This window comes from Aquarana catesbeiana, linkage group LG02, assembly GCF_042186555.1.
Source record: "Aquarana catesbeiana isolate 2022-GZ linkage group LG02, ASM4218655v1, whole genome shotgun sequence".
Taxonomy (NCBI): Eukaryota; Metazoa; Chordata; class Amphibia; order Anura; family Ranidae; genus Aquarana; species Aquarana catesbeiana.
In genome coordinates, this window is record NC_133325.1 from 39,965,220 (window position 1) to 39,988,355 (window position 23,136).

Consider the following 23,136-nt stretch of genomic DNA (forward strand, 5'->3'; position numbering starts at 1 on the left):
ATATCGGACACTTTTGACACATTTTTGGGACCATTCACATTTATACAGCGATCCGTGCTATAAAAAATGCATTGATTACTGTATAAATGTGACTGGCAGGGAAGGGGTTAACACTAGGGGGTGATCGAGGGGGTTATGTTCCTAAGGAGTGATTCTAACTGTGAGGGGGGGGTTGGGGGTTTCACAAGGGGAGGAGACCGATCGGTGTTCCTCTGTACTGGGAACACACCACCGGTCTCCTCTCCTCTGACAGGACCATGGATCTGTGTGTTTACACACACAGATCCACGGTCCTGCTGCGTTACCGGGCAATCGCGGGTGCCCAGTGGATATCGCGGCCGCCGGGCACGCGCATCCATCCCCCAGTGACACGGCGGGTGCGCGCCCCCTGGTAGGCCGAGAAGACGAGGGCGTCATGTGACGCTCTCCCAGAACGAGAGCCGCGCCGCCTGGCCATCATATGACGGCTGGCGGGCAGCAAGCAGTTAAGCACAAATTTCTGATAATTTTATGGAGAGGACTAAGAAGATATAACAATGCCAATGGTGCAGCAGAAAACATATAGTACAGTGAGGAAGGTTTGTGGTCCAGGATGATAGGACAGTCAAAATTAGAAGCGCCCCCCCCCCCCCGTTGTGGAATGCTGGCCACCTGCATGCCGGAAGCATCCCCTTCCGCTACTTGTAATAACAGCAGAGTGGACACTTAGCCACATCGGTCGTTATTACAAGAAAACTGACCGTCTGCTCTAAAAACCGGTACCGGGGGTGATGGTTGTAGCTGCATGCATCACCCTGGTACAACCACTTTGGCAAAAACACGTACAGGTATGTGATTTTGCGTGAAGTGGTTAAGCACAACCATCAAAGGATAGCAGAGCCTGCGAAAGCATTTAGTTCCTGGATGTCCATTGCATGATAACACAAAAGTTAATACAAAACAGTCCAGATTCTAAAAGCAAACCAAAACGTCTCACCTGACTCCCGGCGCTCCTCGTCTGAGTCATCATCATCATCATCGTCGTCGTCATCATCCGAATACCTTCTTACACGCTTCCTCAGCCGTGTGCTTTTCCTCACTGGCCGTTGGTAGTGCCTCCGAGGCCGCCTTGTGCCAAAGTCGCTGTCATTGGACTGCTGGTCCTCATCGCTTTCCTCCACATTTTCCTCAGAGACGACAAAATCTTCCTGGGAGCTAGGATTTTACAGAAGATACAGTTAAGGACAAGCCAAAGGTCCATAAAACACCCAAAGATTATGTTTCACGATTAAATATACGAAGGCAGGACGTATATGTAACATTCATTCACTGACCCTTCACTGATCCGGAATTCATCATCTTCACTCTCATCTTCATCAAGGTTGCTGTCACTGTCCAGATCGTTAAGTCGCCGACGTTTCTTGCGACGCGTGACAACTCTTTGCGGCCGTTTTGCATCGGTCCCTTCTGTCCCCTCTGTCCTTTCACTCTCCAAAATGGTGGATATGTCTTTGCCGCGATGACCGGTGATATTGGACATGTCTTTTCCATGGCCACCACCACCACCTTTAAAAAAAAAAAAAAAAAAAAATCTAAGAATATTCTGAATCATCCACCAATCAACGTGACATAATACCAGTCATGATTACAGGGCATTTCTTTACAAGGTTTAGGAAAATGTATGAAATCCCATTAAAGTGGAAATAATGGGAAAAATAATAAGTGTGAACAGTAAGCTTCTTTATTGCAGATAGGACGCAAAGTCTTAGCTGCCTGGTTGCAACTCTTTGCAGAACGTACGAAGTATGTATGAAGATGAGCATTGCTAGCACTGGCCAGTAGGAATGACTCCTGTGCATGGGTGGGAGTGACGTCATCCTGTACGGGCCAATCAAGATAGCCGAAGACTGGTATCGGGAAGAAGATGGGGACTAGATGTTGGTACCAGTGAGGGATATCAATATACGCCTATTGTGATTTTCTTTTTTTTTTACCAAAAATATGTAGAATACATATTGGCCTAATATGTATTCTACATCCCCTGCAGATGTTGCCCACTTACAAATAAAGGGTCTAGAATTGTTGTCATAGGTGTATTTTAAATGGTAGAGACAGAATATGAACTAGAAATCCAGAAAACACACGATACAAATGTTATAAATTAAGAGTAAAATAAGTATTTGATCACCTACCAACCAACAATAATTCTGGCTCCCACAGACTGGCTACAGTAGGTGCTCATGTGGTACACAGATTAGTCCTGTCAATTTAAGAAGGTTCTCCTAACGACAACTCGTTATGTCTATAAGAGACACCCGTCCACAGAATCTCTTTTTTTCCATTCAAACCTCACCATCATGGGCAAGACCAAACAGCTGTCAAAAGACACCAGGGACAAGATTGTAGACCTGCACAAAGCTGGAATGGGCTACAAGACCATCAGCAAGCAGCTTGCTGAGAAGGAGACAATTGTTGCCGCGATTTGCAAATGGAAAAAATACAAAACCATCAATCGCCCTCGGTCTGGAGCTTCACGCAACATTTTGCTTTGCCTCATGGGGCAAGGATGATCATGAGACAAGTGAGGGATCAGGCTAGAACAACACGGGAGGAGCTTGTGAATGATCTCAAGGCAGCTGGAACCACAATCACCAAACAAACCATTGGTAACACAATATACACCGCCATGGATTGAAATCCTGCAGCACCTGCAAGGTCCTCCTCCTCCTCAAGAAGGCACATGTACAGGCCTGTCTGAAGTTTGCCAATGAACATCTAAATGATTCAGAGAAGGATTGGGAGAAAGTGCTGTGGTCAGATGAGACCATAATTGAGCGCTTTGGCTTTAACCTCGATTTACCATGTTTTGAGGAAGAAAAATGTTGACCATGACCTTAAGAACACCGTCCCTACAGTAAAGCACGGAGATGAAAACATTATGCTTTGGGGCCATTTCTCTGCTAAAGGTACAGGCCAACTTTGCCACATTGAGGGGCCAAAGGCCGGGGCCATGTATTTGAAAAATTTTGGATGAGAACCTTCTTCCCTCAGCCAGAACACTGAAGATGGGTCATGGATGGGTCTTCCAGCATGACAATGAACGAAAACATACCACCAAGGCAACAAAGGAGTGACTCAAGAAGTACATTAAGGTCATGGAGTGGCCTAGCCAATCTCCAGACCTTAATACTACAGAAAATTTATGGAGGGAGCTGAAACTTCCAGTTGCCAAGTGACAGCCAAGAAACCTTAGAGCAGGGGTCTCAAAGTACCGGCCCGCGGGCCATTTGCGGCCCGCGGACCGGTTAAAAATGGCCCGCAGGCAGGGCCAATCCAGAACTAGAAGTCGACCGATATTTGCCCATTAGACCGATATATAGCACTGGCCGCCGTTCCTCCTCCCTTCTCCACACTCAGCGTTTGATGCTTGTGTGAAGCTGACATGTAACAGGAGGAGAGAGACAGAGGGATCTGTCAGATTTGAGGTTGATGTCGGGGGTGGGCGGGACCCGGCCGGGGTGGGCGGGACCCGGCCGGGGTGGGCGGGACCCAGCCAATATCAAACACCAGCCAATGGGATCTGGGCGGGCCGCTACATGTATGTGGCCCGCCCCTTTTCTTAAGCAGCCCAATCATTGGCTTGTGTTTGATAGCTGCTGGTCCCGCCCACCCCGGCCGTGTCCCGCCCACCCCGACATCAACCTCAATTCTGACAGATCCCTCTGTCTCTCTCCTCTGTGCTATGTGTCAGCTTCACACAAGCATCAAGCGCTGAGTGTGGACAGCTCCTTGTCAGTTTCACACACGGTTACACTCCGCTCAGTGTGAAACCTGCCAGTGGTACCTGCCTGTGCCAATCAGTGCCATCTGTCAGTGCTATCTGTCAGTGCCAGCTGCCAGTGTCACCGCCAATCAGTGCCAGTGCCAACCAGTCTGCCAGTGCCACCTGCCACCTCCAACCAGTACCACCTGCCAGTGCCACCTGCCACCGCCAGTCAGTGCCACTGCCAACCAGTGCCTGCCAGTGCCACCGCCAACCAGTGCCCCTGCCAATCAATGCCACCTGCCAGTGCCAACCAGTGCCACTTCCACCACCTGCCAGTGCCACGCCAATCAGTGCCACCTACCGGTGCCAACCAGTGCCTGCCAGTGCCACCTGCCGCCACCTGCCAGTGCCACGCCAATCAGTGCCACGCCAATCAGTGCCACCTGCCAGTGCCAATAGTGCCACCTGCCAGTTCCAAACCAGTGCCACCTGCCAGTTCCAAACCAGTGCCACTTGCCAATGCCTGCCAGTGCCACCTTCCAGTGCCAACCAGTGCCACTGCCAATAAGTGCCACCTGCCAGTGCCCTTGCCAATCAGTGCCACCTGCCAGTGCCATCTGTCAGTGCCAATCAGTGCCACCTGCCAATCAGTGCCACCTGCCAATCAGTGCCAGGTGCCACCTGCCAGTGCCACTTGCCTAAGCTAACCAGTGCCATCTGTACTGAGGACATCAAGTGTGTGGTAGAGTGACAGGAGCAAGCAGGGAGGAGTGGAGTGGGTGAGGTTTTTTTTTTTTTTTTAAATCAGCCTAAAATATCGGCCACATATATATTGGCCATCGGCCGCCCCGATTTCTAAATATCGGTATCGGCATGGGCCAGAGAAAGACCCATATCGGTCGACCTCTATCCAGGATGTCTTTTTGAACTGCACCCAGGCACCGCAGAGGGGGAGGCGCCAAAGAGCTTTACCTCTCCATCTCCTCTGTCCTCTCTGCTGCATGCTGCTGCAGCCCAGAGAGAGAACAGAGCAGAGGAAGGAGCGGAGGAAGGATCCGCTCATCGATCTGCCCACCTAGGCATTGACGATCGACCAGAGCCCCAAACCAGGGTCTTGCTGCCACCTCAGAGTGGGAGATTGTGTTCTCTGGGTCCCCTGTCACTAGGCCTGTGTGGAAGCCAGGAGGAGAGGACTTGGGAGGCAGATGATCCTGACTGCCAGGAAAGGTGAGTGAGCCATCACACTGAAGCAAAGTCCTTAGTGGGGTGACTGGGGTAGAAATTTGTGCAGAGTGGGGGGTATTTTATGCAGTGTGGAGGGTGATTGTGCAGTGTGGGGGGTAATTGTGTAGTGTGGGGGTAATTATGGAGTGTGTGGGGTATTTTATGGAGTGTGGGGGGTATTTTATGGAGTGTGGGGCTATATGTGCAGTGTGGGAGGGGTAATGCTGGGGGTTAATAATGCATTTGCTGACACCAATGCTGGGTTAATAATGCGTTTACGGACACCAGTGCTGGGTATAATGCATTTGCTGACACCAATGCTGGGGGTTAATAATGCGTTTGCTGACACCAGTGCTGGGGGTTAATAATGCGTTTGCTGACACCAGTGCTGGGTATAGTATAGTATATTATTGCTGGTATAGTTTATTGCTTTTGAAGTTTTAAAAGTTTGCATGCGGCCCCCCATGGGATATGAAAACTTGTCATGTGGCCCTCAGGCAATTTGAGTTTGAGACCCCTGCCTTAGAGATTTAGAGAAGCTCTGTAAAGAAGAGTGGACCAAAATCCCCCCTGAGATGTGTGAAAACCTGGTCACCAAGAAACGTCTTACCTCTGTGCTTGTCAACAAGGATTTCTCCACCAAGTACTAAATCACGGTTTGCTTGGTGATCAAATACTTATTTTACTCACTGAACTGCAACTCCATTTATAACATTTGTATCTTGTGTTTTTTCTAGATTTTTGGCTGATATTCTGTCTCCATCATTTAAAATACACCTATGATAAAAATTATAGACCCTTCATTTCTTAGCAAGTGGGCAAACTTACAAAATCTGCAGGGAATCAAATAATTATCCCCCCCCCCCTGTATACACATTTCATGGCCATTCCATTCCCATGGGAAGACTTTCCACAAGATTTTGGAGTGTGCTTTGGGAATTTGTTACTATTCAACCAAAACAGCATTTAGGAGGTCAGATACCGACGTTGGGTGGGAAGACCTGGACCTTTGCGTCTTATGAGACAGCACAGTACTCATCACTGCTCTCTCTCCCCAGGTAGAATATCTTTCTTTCTGCTCAGAATAATAAAGAGGTCTAAGGTACCTAAAAAAAAAAAATAAAATAGAAGACATCTTCACAGGAACGATTTTTGTAACTGCCCCAGAAGAACAATCGCCAGATCAGACTAGTGGAGTAGGATATAGTGCACACTTGTCAAACACAAGGCCCGTGGGCCAAATCGGTGAGCCTTCATACCTCACCTGTAGCAGCGGCACCCCCCCTGCAGCTCACCCCTCGTCTCAGCAGTAGTGAGGACGACAGAACTCCTCCTACAGATTCTGCGCCTCTCTGTGCAGCTGCAGCAACCCCTTGTCTCTGCTTCCCCTGGTCTCACTATTCAGCAGACTCCAGCCCTCCTCTGGTCCTTCTCCAGAGCCTGCACTTTCTGCTCCCCAGTTTCTTCCCAGAATCAGCATAAGGTAAGGTGGGTGCATTGATGTAAGGGAGGGTGGGGGGACTCTTGACTTCTGATGGGGGGGGCTCTTGACATCTGATGTAAGGGGGGTGGGGTGCTCTGGGCATCTAGTCTGACAGATACAACCGGCCCTTTGAGGGGGAACCATAATGCTGAATGCGGCCCGCAATGAAATTGCGTTTGACACCCCTGACATAGAGAGCTATGAGATTTCCTTTTTTTCCTGCAGTTTTTATAATCGTCTCTGCAACATGAAGGTAGGATGTAGTGATTTCGTAGTAGAGAATGACGAGAAAAGAACGTATGAACATCCCTTCTGTGTAATAGGTCTTTAAAATGAATAGTAGAATTTTCTTCACTACCTCCCCCATCGGCATCCCTGATGTCATCTTCTATTGCTTCATCGATCGCCTCATCAAATTCATCAAACCTACAAACAACAAAGTTACAGTTTTATTTAGCAGAACCTACATTAGTTAAACAATTACAATGAACGGCTAAAGCACCACCAGCAAAAGCCACAATCCCCCTGCCTGCCCGCGGGGTAGCTGTACTGCAGGCGGCAGTTGCAGGCCAAGCGATGTAGCCTTTCTTCCAGGTTCAGGACATTGATTGGACACGGCACAAGTTTGGCAGGTGATTTCAGCCAATGATTGTGGCTGAAGTCAGCTGATCGATTGTGGTCAATCACAACAGGGTTCTGGGTTTACAAAAAACACAGAACTCTGTACTGTGAACAGCGATCTGGCAGTTTCTTCTCCCTGCAAAGCAGGATGAAATAACAGCCAGATAGTAAAATAAAAGCAGCACACCGTTAACCCCTTGATTGCCCCTAGATGTTAAACCTTTTTCAGCCAGTGTCATTAGTACAGTATTATCATTAATCACTGTATTAGTGTCACTAGTGATGTCCGTGTCGATTAGTGACCCTCCCAGATTGTGTCTTAGCGCCAGATTGCCCAGCTACCCCATCACAGTCCCACTACAAGTCATTGATCACGGTCATTACAGTAAATTGTCTATAGCTGTGTAAATTCCATTATATAGACTAGGGATCTGCAAACTCCGGCCCTTCAGCTGTTGCGGAACTAAACATCCCATGAGTCATTGTAAAACTCTGACATTCACTAGGCATGATGGGAATTGTAGTTCCTGAACAACTGGAGGGCCGTAGTTTGGAGACCCCGGATTATAGACCATAGTTTGTAGATGCTATTACTTTTACAAAAAACAATACACACTTATTGGGACTTTTTTTTGTTTTGTTTTTTTAACAAAGACATTTTGGCCTAAATTTAGGAAGCAATTCGATTTTTTTGATTGGATATGTTTAATAACAAAGTAGAAAAAAAAAAAAATCAGGCGTTTTAATTTTCAAAAATTTCAGTTTTTATTTATATAATAAAAAATTAAAAAAAACAGTGGTGATCAAATAACACCAAAAGAAAAAACTATTTGTGTGTGTGTGGGGGGGATGATAAAAATGTCATTTTGGTACAGTGTTACATGACCGCACAAGTGCTGCTTATATTTTACTATCTGCAAAAAAAATGGCCTGGTTATGAAGGCAAACCTTCCTGAGGTTGGAAGGGCTCACGCACAGAAGCGAACGCATACGTAAGTCGCGCCAGCATATGAAATCGGTGTTCAAACCACACATGTGAGGTATCGCCAGGATCATTAGAGCGAGAGCAATAATTCTAGCAAAAGATCTCTTCTGTAACTCAAAACCGGTAACCTGTAAAAAAAAATGTAAATGTCGCCTATGGAGATTTTTAAGTCCCAAAGTCTGTCGCCATTCCATGAGCGCAATTTTGAAGCATGACATGTTGGGTATCAATTTACAGATATTTTTAATTTTTATTAGTAATGGCGGCGATCTGCGATTTTTATCGGGACTACGACATCATGGCAGACAGATCAGACATTTATGACACTATTTTGGGACCATTGTCATTTATACAGCGATCAATGCTATACAAATGCACTTATTACTGTGTAAATGACACTGGCAGGGAAGGGGTTAACCACTAGGGGGCAATGAAGGGGTTAAGTGTGTCCTAGGGAGTGATTCTAACTGGGGGGGGGGGGCTACAACACACATGACAGCTATCACTGCTCCCGATGACAGGGAGCAGTGACCTCTGTCTTGTCACTAGGCAGAACGGGGAAATGCTTTGTTTACAAAAGCATCTCCCTGTTCTACCTCTCCGTGACACGATCGCGGGCACCTGGCGGACATAGAGTCCGCAGGACCCGTGGTCACGGAGAAAGCGCCGGGCGCGCGCCCGCAGCTCCGCATCCTAAAGGGGACGTACCTGTACGCCCTTTTGCCCACCAGCGCCATTCTGCCAACGTATATCGGCGTGTGCTTATCGGGAAGCTGTTAAATCACTTCTGTACCGGGCCTATTCTGCCACTCCTCGCCTACATTTAAAAATCATAATTTTTTTGCTAGAAATTTACTCAGAACCCCCAAACATTATATATGTTTTTTAGCAGACACCCTAGGGAATAAAATGGCAGTCAGTGGAACTTATGTCGCACAGCATTTGCGCAACAATTTTTCAAACGTGTTTTTTTTTTTTGGAAAAAAAACAAACCGTTTCATGAATTAAAAAACAACAAAACAGTAAAGTTGGACCAATTTTTTTGTATAATGTGAAAGATGTTACGCCGAGTAAATGGATACCAAACATGTCACGCTTTAAAATTGCGCACACTCATGGAATGGCGCCAAACTTCAGTACTTAAAAAGCTCCATAAGCGACGCTTTAAAATTTGTTACAGGTTACCAGTTAAGAGTTCTACAATTATTGCTCTCTGTAACGCACGCAGTGATACCTCACGTGTTGTTTGAACAGTGTTTACATATGTGGGTGGGACTTACATGTGAGTAGGAATGGTGCGTGACAGGTCCTCTTTATGGAGAGATATGGGGTTTATAAGACCCCACATTTCTCCTCCAGGCTGGAAAGCATGAGATTGACTGGTGACCAAATGGTCACCGGAAATTTCTATGCTCGTCATCCGGCGGATTCTTTCTCCGGGTCCCCGATGGCACAGAAGAGCCTGGAGAAGCACCAGAGAGCGGCGGAAGGGTCCCCTCCCGCCGCCTGTAAGAATGATCGAGCGGCTGAACTGCTGCTATGATCGTTCTTACGGTTCTGATCTTAGCTTGGCATATTAAACACAAGTTTTCCCGTCATGAGACATCAGCAATATCCCTCCTGAAAGCTTTGCCTGCAATGCACTGTGGGTGCATCCAAAGTCTCAGGGAGAGGACAGACAAATCCAAGGATAATGTGCCTCTAATCTGAAGCAACTTGAATCCAGCATAGAGAAAGTAGATTAGACATTGGCACAAGCTAAATACATTCTAGGAGCATTAAAACAAAAAGATTTACAAAGTCTTACAGTGTGTTATTTATTTATTTATTTTTAAGCAGCACGAATCAATTGCAGAGCTATAGGTCAAACAAAGTATGGGGCGTATCGAATCTCTGCAATGAGGCTGCACTTCCCCCCCATGGACAGCAGAGGTCCCACTCTGTAGCTGTTGGCAGGGGACAGGCTTTTCTACTCAAAAACCTTTAGGCTTCATGCACACGAGACACCGGTGCAAACTCTGCTGAACACATGTTTTTAAAAGTTGAAACCAGCGTTTAGAAACGGCCGTTTTGCCGCGTTTGCATGCCGTGATTGCGTCTAGAAGCGTCTGCAGAACAGAGAATGACATTTTGTGACCCAACTTTGGGGCCCCGTATCTCAGTGCCACTTGGTGCTAGAAATTTGGTGTGCTAACACAGTGGAACTAGCAATACAACATATCCAAATTTGGTGTTCCTAGCACCAAGTGGCCCTGAGATATGGGCCCCCAAAGTCGGGTCACAAAATGTCAAGCACTTCTGCAGCAGAGAATGACATTTTCCGACCTGATTTTGGGGCCCCATATCTCGGGGCCACTTGGTGCTAGGAATACCATATCCAAATTTGGGGTTCCTAGCACCAAGTGGCCCTGAGATATGGGGCCCCAAAGTCGGGTCACAAAATGTCATTCTCTGTTGCAGAAAAGTGCTTGACATTTTGCGACCCAATTTGGGGCCCCATATCTCAGGGTCACTTGGTGCTAGGAACCCCAAATTTGGATATGTTGTAGTGTTAGTTTCATTGTGTTAGCACACCAAATTTGGGGTTCCTAGCACCAAGTGGCCCCGAGATATGGGGCCCCAAATTCGGGTCACAAAATGTCAAGCACTTTTCTGCAGCAGAGAATGACATTTTGTGACCCGACTTTGGGGCCCCATATCTCGGGGCCACTTGGTGCTAGGAAACCCAAATTTGGATATGGTGTTCCTAGCACCAAGTGGCCCTGAGATATGGGGCCCCAAAATCAGATCGGAAAATGTCATTCTCTGCTGCAGAAGTGCTTGACATTTTGTGATCCGACTTTGGGGTTCCTAGCACCAAGTGGCCCTGAGATACAGGGCCCCAAAGTTGGGTCACAAAATGTCATTCTCTGCTCTGCAGACGCTTCTAGACACAAACGCGGCATATAAACGCGGCAAAACGGGCGTTTCTAAACGCCGGTTTCAGCTTTTAAAAACATGTGTTCGGCAGAGTTTGCACGGCGTCTCGTGTGCATGAAGCCTAAAGGTTTTTGAGTAGAAAAGCCTGTCCCCTGCCAACAGCTACAGAGTGGGACCTCTGCTGTCCATGGGGGGGGAAGTGTAGTCTCATTGCAGAGATTTGATATGCCCCATACTTTGTTTGACCTATAGCTCTGCAATTGACTCGTGCTGCTTAAAAAAATAAAAAATAAAAATAACACACTGTAAGACTTTGCAATTCTTTTGTTTTGATGCTCCTAGAGTGTATTTAGCTTGTGCCAAAGTCTAATCTACTTTCTCTATGCTGGATTCAAGTTGCTTCAGATTAGAGGCACATTATTCCTTGGATTTGTCTGTCCTCTCCCTGAGACTTCGGATGCACCCACAATGCTTTGCAAGCAAATCTTTCAGGAGGGATATTGCTGATGTCTCATGACCGGAAAACTGGTGTTGGGGCCACCTGGTGCTAGGAACCCCAAATTTGGTGTACTACTAACACAGTGGAACTAACACTACAACATATCCAAATTTGAGGTTCCTAGCACCAAGAGCCCCGAGATATGGGGCCCCAAAATCGGGTCACAAAATGTCATTCTCTGCTGCACCTTACCATCATATTTCTGGTCCAAAAAAGGGTTCCTTTAAAAACACATATAAACGCAAACGCGGCTAAAAGCGGTAGCGGCGTTTAGCCGCGTTTGGTGTCTGAAACGTGGAAAACATTTGCGTCTGAACCCATTTTTTTTTGCTTCTGGAAAAATGAGGTTAAACGCAACTGCCAAAAAACGAGACTGTGTACATGGACTCATAGGATAACATTGAATGAGTTCAGGGGCAGCTGAAAAAAAGTGTCCAACTGCCTCTGAACGCGCGTTTAACAGCGTCTCGTGTGCATGAGGCCTTAGAAAGAGAACTGTAAGGACTTAGGACAACTTTTGTTTTGATGGAACTGGAATGTATTTAGCATCAATTTGTACTGTGCTTAATTTCTTTCATGATGCAGGATCTGCTTATACAATCCGCTGCAATCTTGTGACACATGCCTCACCTGTAACTGATGAATTTCCTGGTCCTTGTTGACCGCCTTTCCAACGGTTTAGACTTTTTCTTCTTTTTTTCTTCTTTTTCTTGAATCTCTGGGACCTCTTCTGTATCCTATAACCATGAAAACGCATTCCATGCTTAATGCTAGTACCACAGTGGACAATTAACCTGTTTAAAAGTATGGGAATCCGTTTTTTTTTTTTTCCCGGTAGAATACTTACCTAGGTGGATGCAGCATTGGTCCAATGCTTAATCTGTCCCCCCGGCACCTCTATACCCAGAACCGATCGAACACCACCGATCGCTTGGTTCTGACAGTTCCCCGAGCAGAGAACTGCTGACTGTCAGTCACCGCTCTCGGCTCTGCCGCCTTTTCGCTCACTGAAGCGCTGGGCTGTGGGGGGGGGGGGAATCGGCCAGCTCAGGCTTTCAGTGGCTCGCTGAGAGGCTGAGCCGGGTGTTGGTCCAGACGCTTGGCAGATCCCGACTTCCATTATGGTGATGACGCGGTGCCTGGACCGACTTCTGTAGAGTCAGTAGAGAGGATTTCAGCCCGCTCTCAGCTGAAAACAGGTCACGGGAAACGAATTGCACTCCTGTGATCCATAAAAGTACAGCCAAATGAGCTTTGGCTATACTTCTCCTTTAAGTTAATAGTGCTAAAAGTAAGCATCCTGTAGGGTTCGCAGGTAACCCGTTGAAGCCCTTGGATGCTGAGACTTGGCTGCATATGAGGCTTTGACTGCTGCTCAATGTAAAATGATTCCCTCCCCTGTCCTGTCACCAATCCCTACCTCCATCAATCCACTGTTAAAATGCTAGAACGTCACTGAAGTTTTGGTATTCTACTGACAAATGACAAGGTTGGGGGGTGGACTTTAAAGCAGGGTTCCACGCACCCATGCAAAATTTAAAAGCTAGCAGCTACACATACTGCAGCTGCTGGCTTTTAATAATGGGACACTTACCTGTCCAGGAGTCCAGTGAAGTCAGCACCGCAGCTGATGTTTCCATCAGTGCTGCCACTGCCACTATTGCCGGTAAGGGAACCCGGTAATGAAGCATTACGGCTACACGCCAGGTCCCTACTGAGATTGCGCGAGGCATCTCTGCGCTCTCCTACTGGCCAGGTGGTGGGGGGAAGGACGAGGAAGCCGAGCTGCTGACTTATGGCGCTGCAGTCTCCCGGAAGTGGGGACAGGATACATGTCAAAGGTCACCGGGGGGTGGGGGGGGGTAGACAAATGAGCGGAAGTTACACTTTTGGGTGGAACTCTCCTCTTTAATGCAGATTTTTTTTTGTGCACATTTGCAAGGCACTGAAAATAGAGCATTTATACACCTTTACAAAGCTTGTGGCTTTTCCAGAAGATCTCCCAGTGCAAGACTTTGAATTTTCTTTGACCTATTTGCTTCCGCTCTACAAGCTTCACAGCCCAGAGATAATAGACATTTCCACATCTCCGCCCTAGTATGTCATTATGCTCACTTCACATAACAATTTGGCACCTCCCAGTTCTGTAGTCTCTTCTCATTTGTTAATTGGGGGGGGGGGGGGACAGAACTGCCTTAGAGCTTGTTCACGCGGGCAACAAAGATGGCAGTAAAAGCAGGTAGTCAAGCCGTGGTTATACTTTAGTTATGTGATTTACAGGATAAGTGCACCTTCACAAAAAAATAAAAAAATAAGTGCACACTTTTTTTTTTTTGCAGGTTAAAAAGAAAATTGCATTTTTGTATTTTTTTGTTAGGGCATTGCACCCACGATGATCAGCAGATCCTGAGTGTAATGCCACGGTCCTGTATCCAATGGCCCATACCTCCAATACGGGCAAGCAGTTGCACTTGAGACAAGAAGCACCATGGACTAATCTAGAGTGCTCAACAGTGCCGTGGTAGTTTACTGAGAACTACAAGCCGACAGCTGCAAAGGACGCTGGACCTTGTAGTATTCCCCATTCACAGAACACTGTGAATGGATGCCACGGCCAGGCGAGTGGAGCCCCAAACGGCCACATTTTTTTTTAGTTTGTGACAGCTAGCCGAGGGAGAAGATCCCCCCCCCAACCCCGCTAGCAGTCAGAAAGGGGGATCGGGGGAGAGCAGGGGCCGGTGCAAACGTAACATGTTACAAAAGGTGAACTTATCCTTTCATCTGGACTTTGGCAGGAATTGAGGCTCCGATTTGGAGACAAAAAAAAAAAAAAAAAAAAAAAAAAGTACAGAGAAGGGCAAAAAAGCTAATAAAGGGCCTGGAGGATATTAGTTATGAGGAAAGGTTGTGAGCACTGAACTTATTCTCTCTGGAGAAGAGACGCTTGAGAGGGGATATGATTTCAATATACAAATACTGTACTGGTGACCCCACAATAGGGATAAAACTTTTCCGCGAAAGGGAGTTTAACAAGACACGTGGCCACTCATTAAAGAAGAGAAGAGGTTTAACCTTAAACTACGTAGAGGGTTCTTTACTGTAAGAGCGGCAAGGATGTGGAATTGCCTTCCACAGGCGGTGGTCTCAGCGGGGAGCATCGATAATTTCAAAAAACTATTAGATAATCACCTGAATGACCACAACATACAGGGATATACAATGTAATACTGACATATAATCACACACATAGGTTGGACTTAATGGACTTGTGTCTTTTTTCAACCTCACCTACTATGTAACTATAATTGCAGCCATCACAAGGTATAGCAGCAAAGGAATTACCTTGCAAAAAAAAAAAATTGGGTCTGGTCAGGTTCACATTAAAACCATGCATGGCAACTAACTTACTTGTGTAGGAATGATGTTCTCAATACTGATTCCAACGTAAACCAAACGCTCCTTCCTGCAAATATACAATACGCTCAGTCAGTGCATGTAAACACAGCAGAGGGGATGGTAAAGGAATATTTTAAATAGAGGTGCATTTACAACTGATTTTCAGGAATACTGTGAAGGTGCACTGGAGTGAACCAGAGCTATAAAACTTTGAATTTGCTGAACAAAAAACTGCAGCCATGGAACTTGTTTTAACACCTTTATAGCCTTGGAGTACAAGGAGAGGTCCAAAGAGCGCAATTCATTAGAAAAACCTCACTGAGCCAGCAAGCTGGAGAGATCAGATCATTACGAGTACTCCAATATGATGCTAGCCTGGGGAGTCTTAACGGTACAAGGTGGGAACCATACATTTTGGAAGGAAGATGATTTTTTTTTAAAATTCTACGATGCACCAAAATTTAGGCCGCCAAAGATTATCGGTCGAAAATACGTTTTTTTCAGCACGGAGTCAAAAAACAAAAAAGATGCTGATAATGGTTGCCGAAAACGCCCGCGATTTTGCCGTGATTTTACCATGCTTGTGATGCGTTTCATAGGTCACGTGACTCACAAAAAAAAGTATCAAAAACACAACATGGGTGCCTTTTTGATGCGTTCTTGCTGCGTTTTTAATGCATTTCAATGGGGAGGAGCTGACCAAATATGCATGAAAAATGCAGCAAGCAGGATTTTTAACAATGGGCGACAAATTCATATTCATTTAAATTCATTATATTAATAAAAAATTAGAATAGAACACAATTAACAACCATCAATTTTGGTTTTGTCAAGTGCATCCTGAATTTTCATTTCGGTGCACCACTAAAAAATTCTTTGGGCTGCCTAAATGAAAGCGGATCTTCAGCCCCAGCTCTGACCTCCACAGGCTCTTAAGTGTTGAGATCAGGGATGATCAATTGAAATCTGGGGGGCGCAGCCCACCCCAGCACCCTTGTTAGATCCGGCCATGCAGCATTTACTTACATGGCACCCCTGCATTCCCTGCTGCTGGTGCTTATGGAAACATGGCAGCCCTGACATCCCCCCAGACATGCATTTGCCTGGTTTGTCAGTGTAGACCGCTATGTTTGCACGGCATCCCTACAGATGTGCATTTGCCTGGCTTGTCAGTGTAGACCGCTATGTTTGCACATCATCCCTACAGATGTGCATTTGCCTGATTTGGCAGTGTAAGCTGCTATGTTTGCACGGCATCTCCAGAATCCCTACAGACATTTATTGGCCAGGTTCGCTTGTGTTCCCCAGATCAACGTCATTTGTGATGAAACGCGTAGGACGGAGCAACGCTCTGACGTCACCATCACTCTCGTGTCCCGACGGAGGGGTGTTTTGGTTGTGTACGGCCGACACACCAAACAATAGGCGCTAGTCAATCTTTAACGAGTGCTATGTTTTATATTTAATAAAACCAAACGTTTTTGTTTGGTGCCAAACTCCATCGTTCACTTACCGAGTGATACCGGATGCGCGGAGCAGCCCTGAGAGAAGGAGAAAAGCCCAGGCTGGGTGATAAGTCACAGGCAGTATTCGACCCCCTATAACAAGGGGTCCACAGGAGCTAGTAAAGTTTCTTCAGCTGGTGGTGGATTAACAGCAGTTTTGGTGATGGAAGATGGACTTGTTCATTAAATAGATCATCTTTATAGATCGCCTGTTTATGGACTTTTTGCACATATTAATACACATATTATGGACTGAGCCACTTCGGCACTTTATTCATTCTTTTTTATATTTCATGCATATATGAACCTTTCACCAACTAGTGCGATTCTTATTATTTATTACTGTTGGCGTTTGTGTTGCAGACAGAATTGCTGCTTTGATCATATTTGTTTAGGGCTTTTGTGTTACTCACTAGAGCAGTTTCCTTTCTTCTTTTTACAGATGTGCATTTGTCTTGCTTGTCAGTGTAGGCGGCCTTGGCTGCCATGTTTTCACAGCATCTCCACAGATGTGCATTTCCCTGGCTTGTCAGTGAAGGTCGCTAGGTTTGCACGGCATCCCTACAGATGTGCTTTGGCCGGGCTCGTTTGTGTCGCCCGCCGTGGCTGCTGTGCTTGCATCCCTCCAGGTGGGCCCGAGCTGCATGCGGCCCGCGGGTTGGACACCCCTGGTCTCATGGGAAACTAATGCTAAAACCAGGTAGCACATTTCACATTACAGACTACACAGATGGTAGATAGAATAACTGCCAAAACGTGAGATACCTACAAGTAAGTAGCCAAGGGTGGTTAATAAGTATATTACCTTCTCTCTGCCCGTTCTTTCTTCTTTAGTACCACGTCTAAATTCTGTAACTGCTCATCCAGTTTTTCACACAGTAATTTCTGTTCATAAAAGAAAGATTTGATCAGCACAATCTGGATCCTGTGTAGATACAGGAAATCTGTACACACCAGGTGGAGGAGTTCTCAGTCACACATGATATCAGTGCATAATATGGTTATTACAAGATATGCCCCAGGGCACCTGTGGATGCTAAATCATTAACCGCTCGCTGTCATACAGCGGCAGGTCGGCACGATCCCGTGAGCCGTTGTAGCTATACGTCGGCTCCTTCAAGTGGGATAGCAGACGTGTGGGTGTGCACGTGCCCGCCACACTGCGGGAGTGCCGATGCTCACGCCCGACGGTCGCGATGACCGCCGTCCACAAGCGATTGCGGGCACGAGAGGCAGAACAGGGACGTGTGTGTGTAAACACACAAATCCCTGTTCTGAGAGGAGAGGCAGATCGTTTGTTCTTAATAGCTAGGAACAACAATCTGTCATCTCCTCTAGGTCAGTCCCCTCCCCCTACAGTTAGAAACACACACAGGGAACACATTAACCCCTTGGTCGCCCCCTAGTGCTAACCCCTTTCCTGCCAGTGACATTTTTACAGTAATCGATGCATTTTTATAGAACCGATCGCTGACAATGGTCCCAAAAATGTGTCAAAAGTGTCCGATGTGTCCGCCATAATGTCGCAGTCCGATAAAAATCCCGATCGCCACCATTACTAGTAAACAAAAAAAATAAAAATGCTATAAATCTATCCCCTATTTTGCAGACGCTATAACTTTTGCGCAAACCAATCAATATACGCTTATTGCGATTCTTTTTACCAAAAATATGTAGAAGAATACATATCAGCCTAAACTGAGAAAAAAATTATCTTTTTTTCAAAAAAATTGGGGCTGTTTATTATAGCAAAAAGTACAAAATATTGTGTTTTTTTCAAAATTGTCGCTCTTTTTTTGTTTAAAGCGCAAAAAATAAAAACCGCAGAGGTGATTAAATACCACCAAAGGAAAGCTCTATTTGTGGGGAAAAAAAGGACGTCAATTTTGTTTGGGTACAACGTCGCACGACTGCACAATTGTCAGTTAAATCGACACCGAATCGCAAAAAAATGGCCTGGTCATTCAGCAGCCAAATCTTCCGGGGCTTAAATAAGAGCTGAATGATCTGATACCTTGTCCTGCCCCTAGCTCTGCCCATTCCCATTGGAGCATGTGAGGCAGTACCACACCCTGCCAGCTTTGAAAGTGGTTCTAAAAGCAGAAAGTTTTTTTTTTTTTTTTTACTTGCATTCTCTGCATTAAGGTACAAAACCTTCTGCATTCACCCCCCCCCCCCCCCCCCCCCATCTAGATCCAGTGCTGTGCACAAGAGCAGAGGTTCTCTCCCTCCTCACAGGCTCAGAGACATCAGGGGAAGCCACTGGCTCCGGCTGCTGTCAATCACAGCAAGTGAGGATGGAGCAGAGGCGGGGCCAAGCATGGCTACGAGAGATAGAGCTTGGAACGTGATCTACTGCTGTCATCTGCACAACTGAATTCATCATATAGTCCAAAGTTTTCTTTCTGCTGCTTTGAATTTTAGCAGTATGGGTGTCTGGCCTGACCTAGAACACATGGAGGGTGACGACAGACCCGTAGTAGTAAAAAGCATTGCAGTCACAACTAGAATAATCAAAACATTCATCCAGACTATGGAACAAGGCAAAGACATCCAAGCCCAAACCTGAACAAAATAAGCCCCCCACCCCCACAAATAAAAATGGGTTGGGACGTGTTCGGGATCCCCCCCAGGAAGCTGACGCTGCACACGGCTAATCACAGGCAGCGAGACATTTCCTGATCTGCAGCTGCACAGACTGGGAAATGTCTCACTGCCTGTGATTAGCCATGTGTAGCGTCAGCTCCTGGTGGGATCCCGAACATGCCCGAGCCCATCTCCATTTATAAATACTGCAGTGACCCAAGTTTTACTGCACTGGAAGAAAGCAGGTCACCGCAAGAACACAAGCAATCTTTTTTTCTGTGTGTCCTGTTCACACCACAACACTTGTGTCATGTGCAGTGCAATGCGCTAAAATGTTACACCAATGGAAAGCAATGCACATCCAATTTTCAAGCCTTTTCCTGATTGGCCGGAGCCGCGATGATGTCACTCCTGCACATGCACGCGGGAGCTGCTGTTCACAGCATGCGCGCTTGGAAGGAACAGCACCCGTGGGCCGTTAATTCAGAGTGCATGCCCAAGCGATGTCACTGGCTGCATGCAATGTAAAAATCTCCTAAACTGTACAGGTTTAGGAGAGATTTTCACTACCTATAGGTAAGCTTTATTATAGGCTTACCTATAGGAACATGTCAGCAGAGGAAGTTTACCTCTTTAGAGAGCCATTCCAGACAAAGGGGGAAATCCAAACAGTGACCTTCCAATTCTGCAACCTTTTTTTCAAGTCAGCAGCCACAAGCACATTAGCTGCTGACTTTTAATAAGGACACTTACCTGTCCAGGGAGCCCACGATGTCGGGCCCCCCCGAGGCCGATCCGTCCGTTGGTTGGGGTGCAGGCGCCGCCATTGTAACTAAGGGAAAGCGGCAGTGGAGCCTTCAGGCTTCACAGCTAGTTTCCTAATGTGCATGCGCATGATGTCTTCTGGTGTCTTCTGGGACACACAGGTCAGAGAAGGCGGAGGAGGAGGACTCGCCACAGAAGAGGAAATGACGCACTACGCCGCGGCCAGGCTGGGACGGAAGTACACCTTTGTACTTCGGAAAAGGTAAGAAAAAAATACTTATCCAAAAATAAGGGGTGGTCTTTACTTTAAGACCAAGTTGAAAAAGTGGGTGGAACTCCGCTTTAAGTCAGAATGCCCACCTGATTTAACGTATTTTGAGTTTTCTGTGATCTCCTGCAGCCAGATTCCAGAAAGCATCCCCCTAGACCAGGGGTAGGCAACCTCGGCCCTCCAGCGGTGGTGAAACTACAAATCCCATCATGCCTCTGCGAGCCATGCTGTGATTGTCAGGGTCTTTGCAATGTCCCATGGGACTTGTAGTTTCACTACAGCTGGAGGGCCGAGGTTGCCTATCCCTGCCCTAGATCACTGGGACATGGACTTCCTGAAGCGTGCTCGCTGCTTCATGCAATTGCTTTCACTTGCAACCTTACTAACCCATCCTGCCCAGCCACAGCATCCCTATAACAAGGTCTGTATTCCTAGAGGGGCAGGAAGGTTCGTGATCACGCAACCACCAATTGACTGTCCCCAGTGGTCACATGGTTGAGAGCCGATCGTGCTGGTTACCGTTCGTTAGCGGGCGCTGAGAGCTCGGACTCTCCAGTGAGTGCGCTCTCGGCACAGAAACTTTAGCTGCCAATTGACACATGTGTATGCCATGCGGCCATTAAAGTCCACCCTTTAGCCACCACGTGTTAGATGGACGGCAACTGGTTAACACCTACTGACATTTTTGCCTGCATCAAGCTATCAGTGTAAGACCTGAAGGCAAGAAGAATGCAGTGGGTGAGTTTGGGACATCCTCTCTTACATTAGATTTAGGGGTTCTTAGGTGGTCACCGATCAACAAAAGGGAGCGAGTGGACTGGGGAACTAAAGCAATGCCAGAATGAAAAGCCTATACAACCTATAGCAGTCATACTGCATTTCCCAAGTGCATATCAAGGTGTGAGTTTTTTTTTTTTTTGTTATAATGTAGAGGTACAGAATGCAATCATATACATACATGTTGGCAAGGAGGACAAAACCATTCTCCATCAGGGATCAACATGAGCGGTGGGCGGAGACACGCCGTATGGTACCCGCTGTCGCATGAATCGCACAACAAAATCTGTAATTAGAAAAAAAACAAATCAATGACCCTTGCCAGACAGATTCAGAAGTGACCGTTTGCATGCCCTCTTCACTTGCTTACACTCTTACGTCAGTCCTCCAAGTATCTTCTGGGATTGGTAACTTGACCAGGTGCCAATACAGGTAGTAAATGGGACTCTTCAAAAGGTTCTTTTAAAGTAGTTGGAAATGTTAAAGTCCCATCATTCCTCTGCTTGTGGGAGTCATGCCTGTAACTGTCAGCCTTGCAATGTCTCATGGGACTTGTAGCTCTGCAACAGCTGGAGGGTCGTCAGTTTGAGACCCCCTGTCCTAAATGGTGCTTGTTTAGGAGATATTTACACTACCTATTAGGTAAAGCCTTATAATAGGCTTACCTATAGGGAAAAGTTAGTGATAGAAGTTTACTTCCACTTTAACCACTTCAGCCCCGGAAGGATTTACCCCCTTCCTGACCAGAGCACTTTTTACAATTTGGCACTGCGTCGCTTTAACTGCTAATTGCGCGGTCATGCAATGCTGTAACCAAACGAAATTTGCGTCCTTTTCTTCCCACAAATAGAGCTTTCTTTTGATGGTATTTGATCACCTCTGCCGTTTTTATTTTTTGCGCTATACATGGAAAAAGACCGAAAATTTTGAAAAAAAATGATATTTTCTACTTTTTGTTCTAAAAAAAATCCAATAAACTCAATTTTAGTCATACATTTAGGCCAAAATGTATTTGGCCACATGTCTTTGGTAAAAAAAATGTCAATAAGTGTATATTTATTGGTTTGCGCAAAAGTTATAGCGCCTACAAACTAGGGTACATTTTCTGGAATTTACAGAGTCTTTAATTTATGACTGCCTATGTCATTTCTTGAGGTGCTAAAATGACAGGGCAGTACAAAACCCCCACAAATGACCCCATTTTGGAAAGTAGACACCCCAAGGAAATTGCTGAGAGGCATGTTGAGCCCATTGAATATTCATTTTTTTTGTCCCAAGTGATTGAATAATGAAAAAAAAAAAAAAAAAAAATTACAAAAAGTTGTCACTAAATGATATATTGCTCACACAGGCCATGGGCCTATGTGGAATTGCACCCCAAAATACATTTAGCTGCTTCTCCTGAGTATGGGGATACCACATGTGTGGGACTTTTTGGGAGCCTAGCCGCATACGGGGCCCCGAAAACCAATCACTGCCTTCAGGATTTCTAAGGGCGTACATTTTTGATTTTACTCCTCACTACCTATCACAGTTTTGAAGGCCATAAAATGCCCAGATGGCACAAACCCCCCCCAAATGACCCCATTTTGGAAAGTAGACACCCCAAGCTATTTGCTGAGAGGCATGTTGAGTCCATGGAATATTTTATATTTTGACACAAGTTGCGGGAAAGTGACAATTTTTTTTTTTTTTTTTTTGCACAAAGTTGTCACTAAATGATATATTGCTCACACAGGTCATGGGCATATGTGGAATTGCACCCCAAAATACATTCTGCTGCTTCTCTTGAGTATGGGGATACCACATGTGTGGGACTTTTTAGGAGCCTAGCCGCGTACGGGACCCCGAAAACCAATCACCGCCTTCAGGATTTCTAAGGGTGTACATTTTTGATTTCACTCTTCACTGCCTATCACAGTTTCGGAGGCCATGGAATGCCCAGGTGGCACAAAACCCCCCCAAATGACCCCATTTTGGAAAGTAGACACCCCAAGCTATTTGCTGAGAGGCATGTTGAGTCCATGGAATATTTTATATTTTGACACAAGTTGCGGGAAAGTGACAATTTTTTTTTTTTTTTTTTTGCACAAAGTTGTCACTAAATGATATATTGCTCACACAGGTCATGGGCATATGTGGAATTGCACCCCAAAATACATTCTGCTGCTTCTCTTGAGTATGGGGATACCACATGTGTGGGACTTTTTAGGAGCCTAGCCGCGTACGGGACCCCGAAAACCAATCACCGCCTTCAGGATTTCTAAGGGTGTACATTTTTGATTTCACTCTTCACTGCCTATCACAGTTTCGGAGGCCATGGAATGCCCAGGTGGCACAAAACCCCCCCAAATGACCCC

The 23,136-nt window shown here is 46.2% G+C and overlaps 1 protein-coding gene across 2 annotated transcripts in view; it reads right to left on the minus strand.

Moving 5' to 3' along the window:
* The window catches only part of RSF1 (remodeling and spacing factor 1), a 98,923-nt gene that overhangs the window by 12,336 nt on the left and 63,451 nt on the right, over positions 1-23,136 (minus strand). Inside the window, exons 8-14 of one of the 2 annotated variants that reach the window (XM_073612809.1) lie at positions 20,958-21,062; positions 17,183-17,262; positions 14,885-14,939; positions 12,107-12,213; positions 6,811-6,878; positions 1,314-1,545; positions 977-1,194 (exon numbers count right to left, since the gene is read on the minus strand). In XM_073612809.1, the coding sequence (XP_073468910.1) occupies positions 977-1,194; positions 1,314-1,545; positions 6,811-6,878; positions 12,107-12,213; positions 14,885-14,939; positions 17,183-17,262; positions 20,958-21,062 (865 nt within the window). Of the gene's footprint in view, positions 1-976; positions 1,195-1,313; positions 1,546-6,808; positions 6,879-12,106; positions 12,214-14,884; positions 14,940-17,182; positions 17,263-20,957; positions 21,063-23,136 lie in introns of both variants that reach the window. The other variant, XM_073612810.1, reaches the window with a different exon arrangement.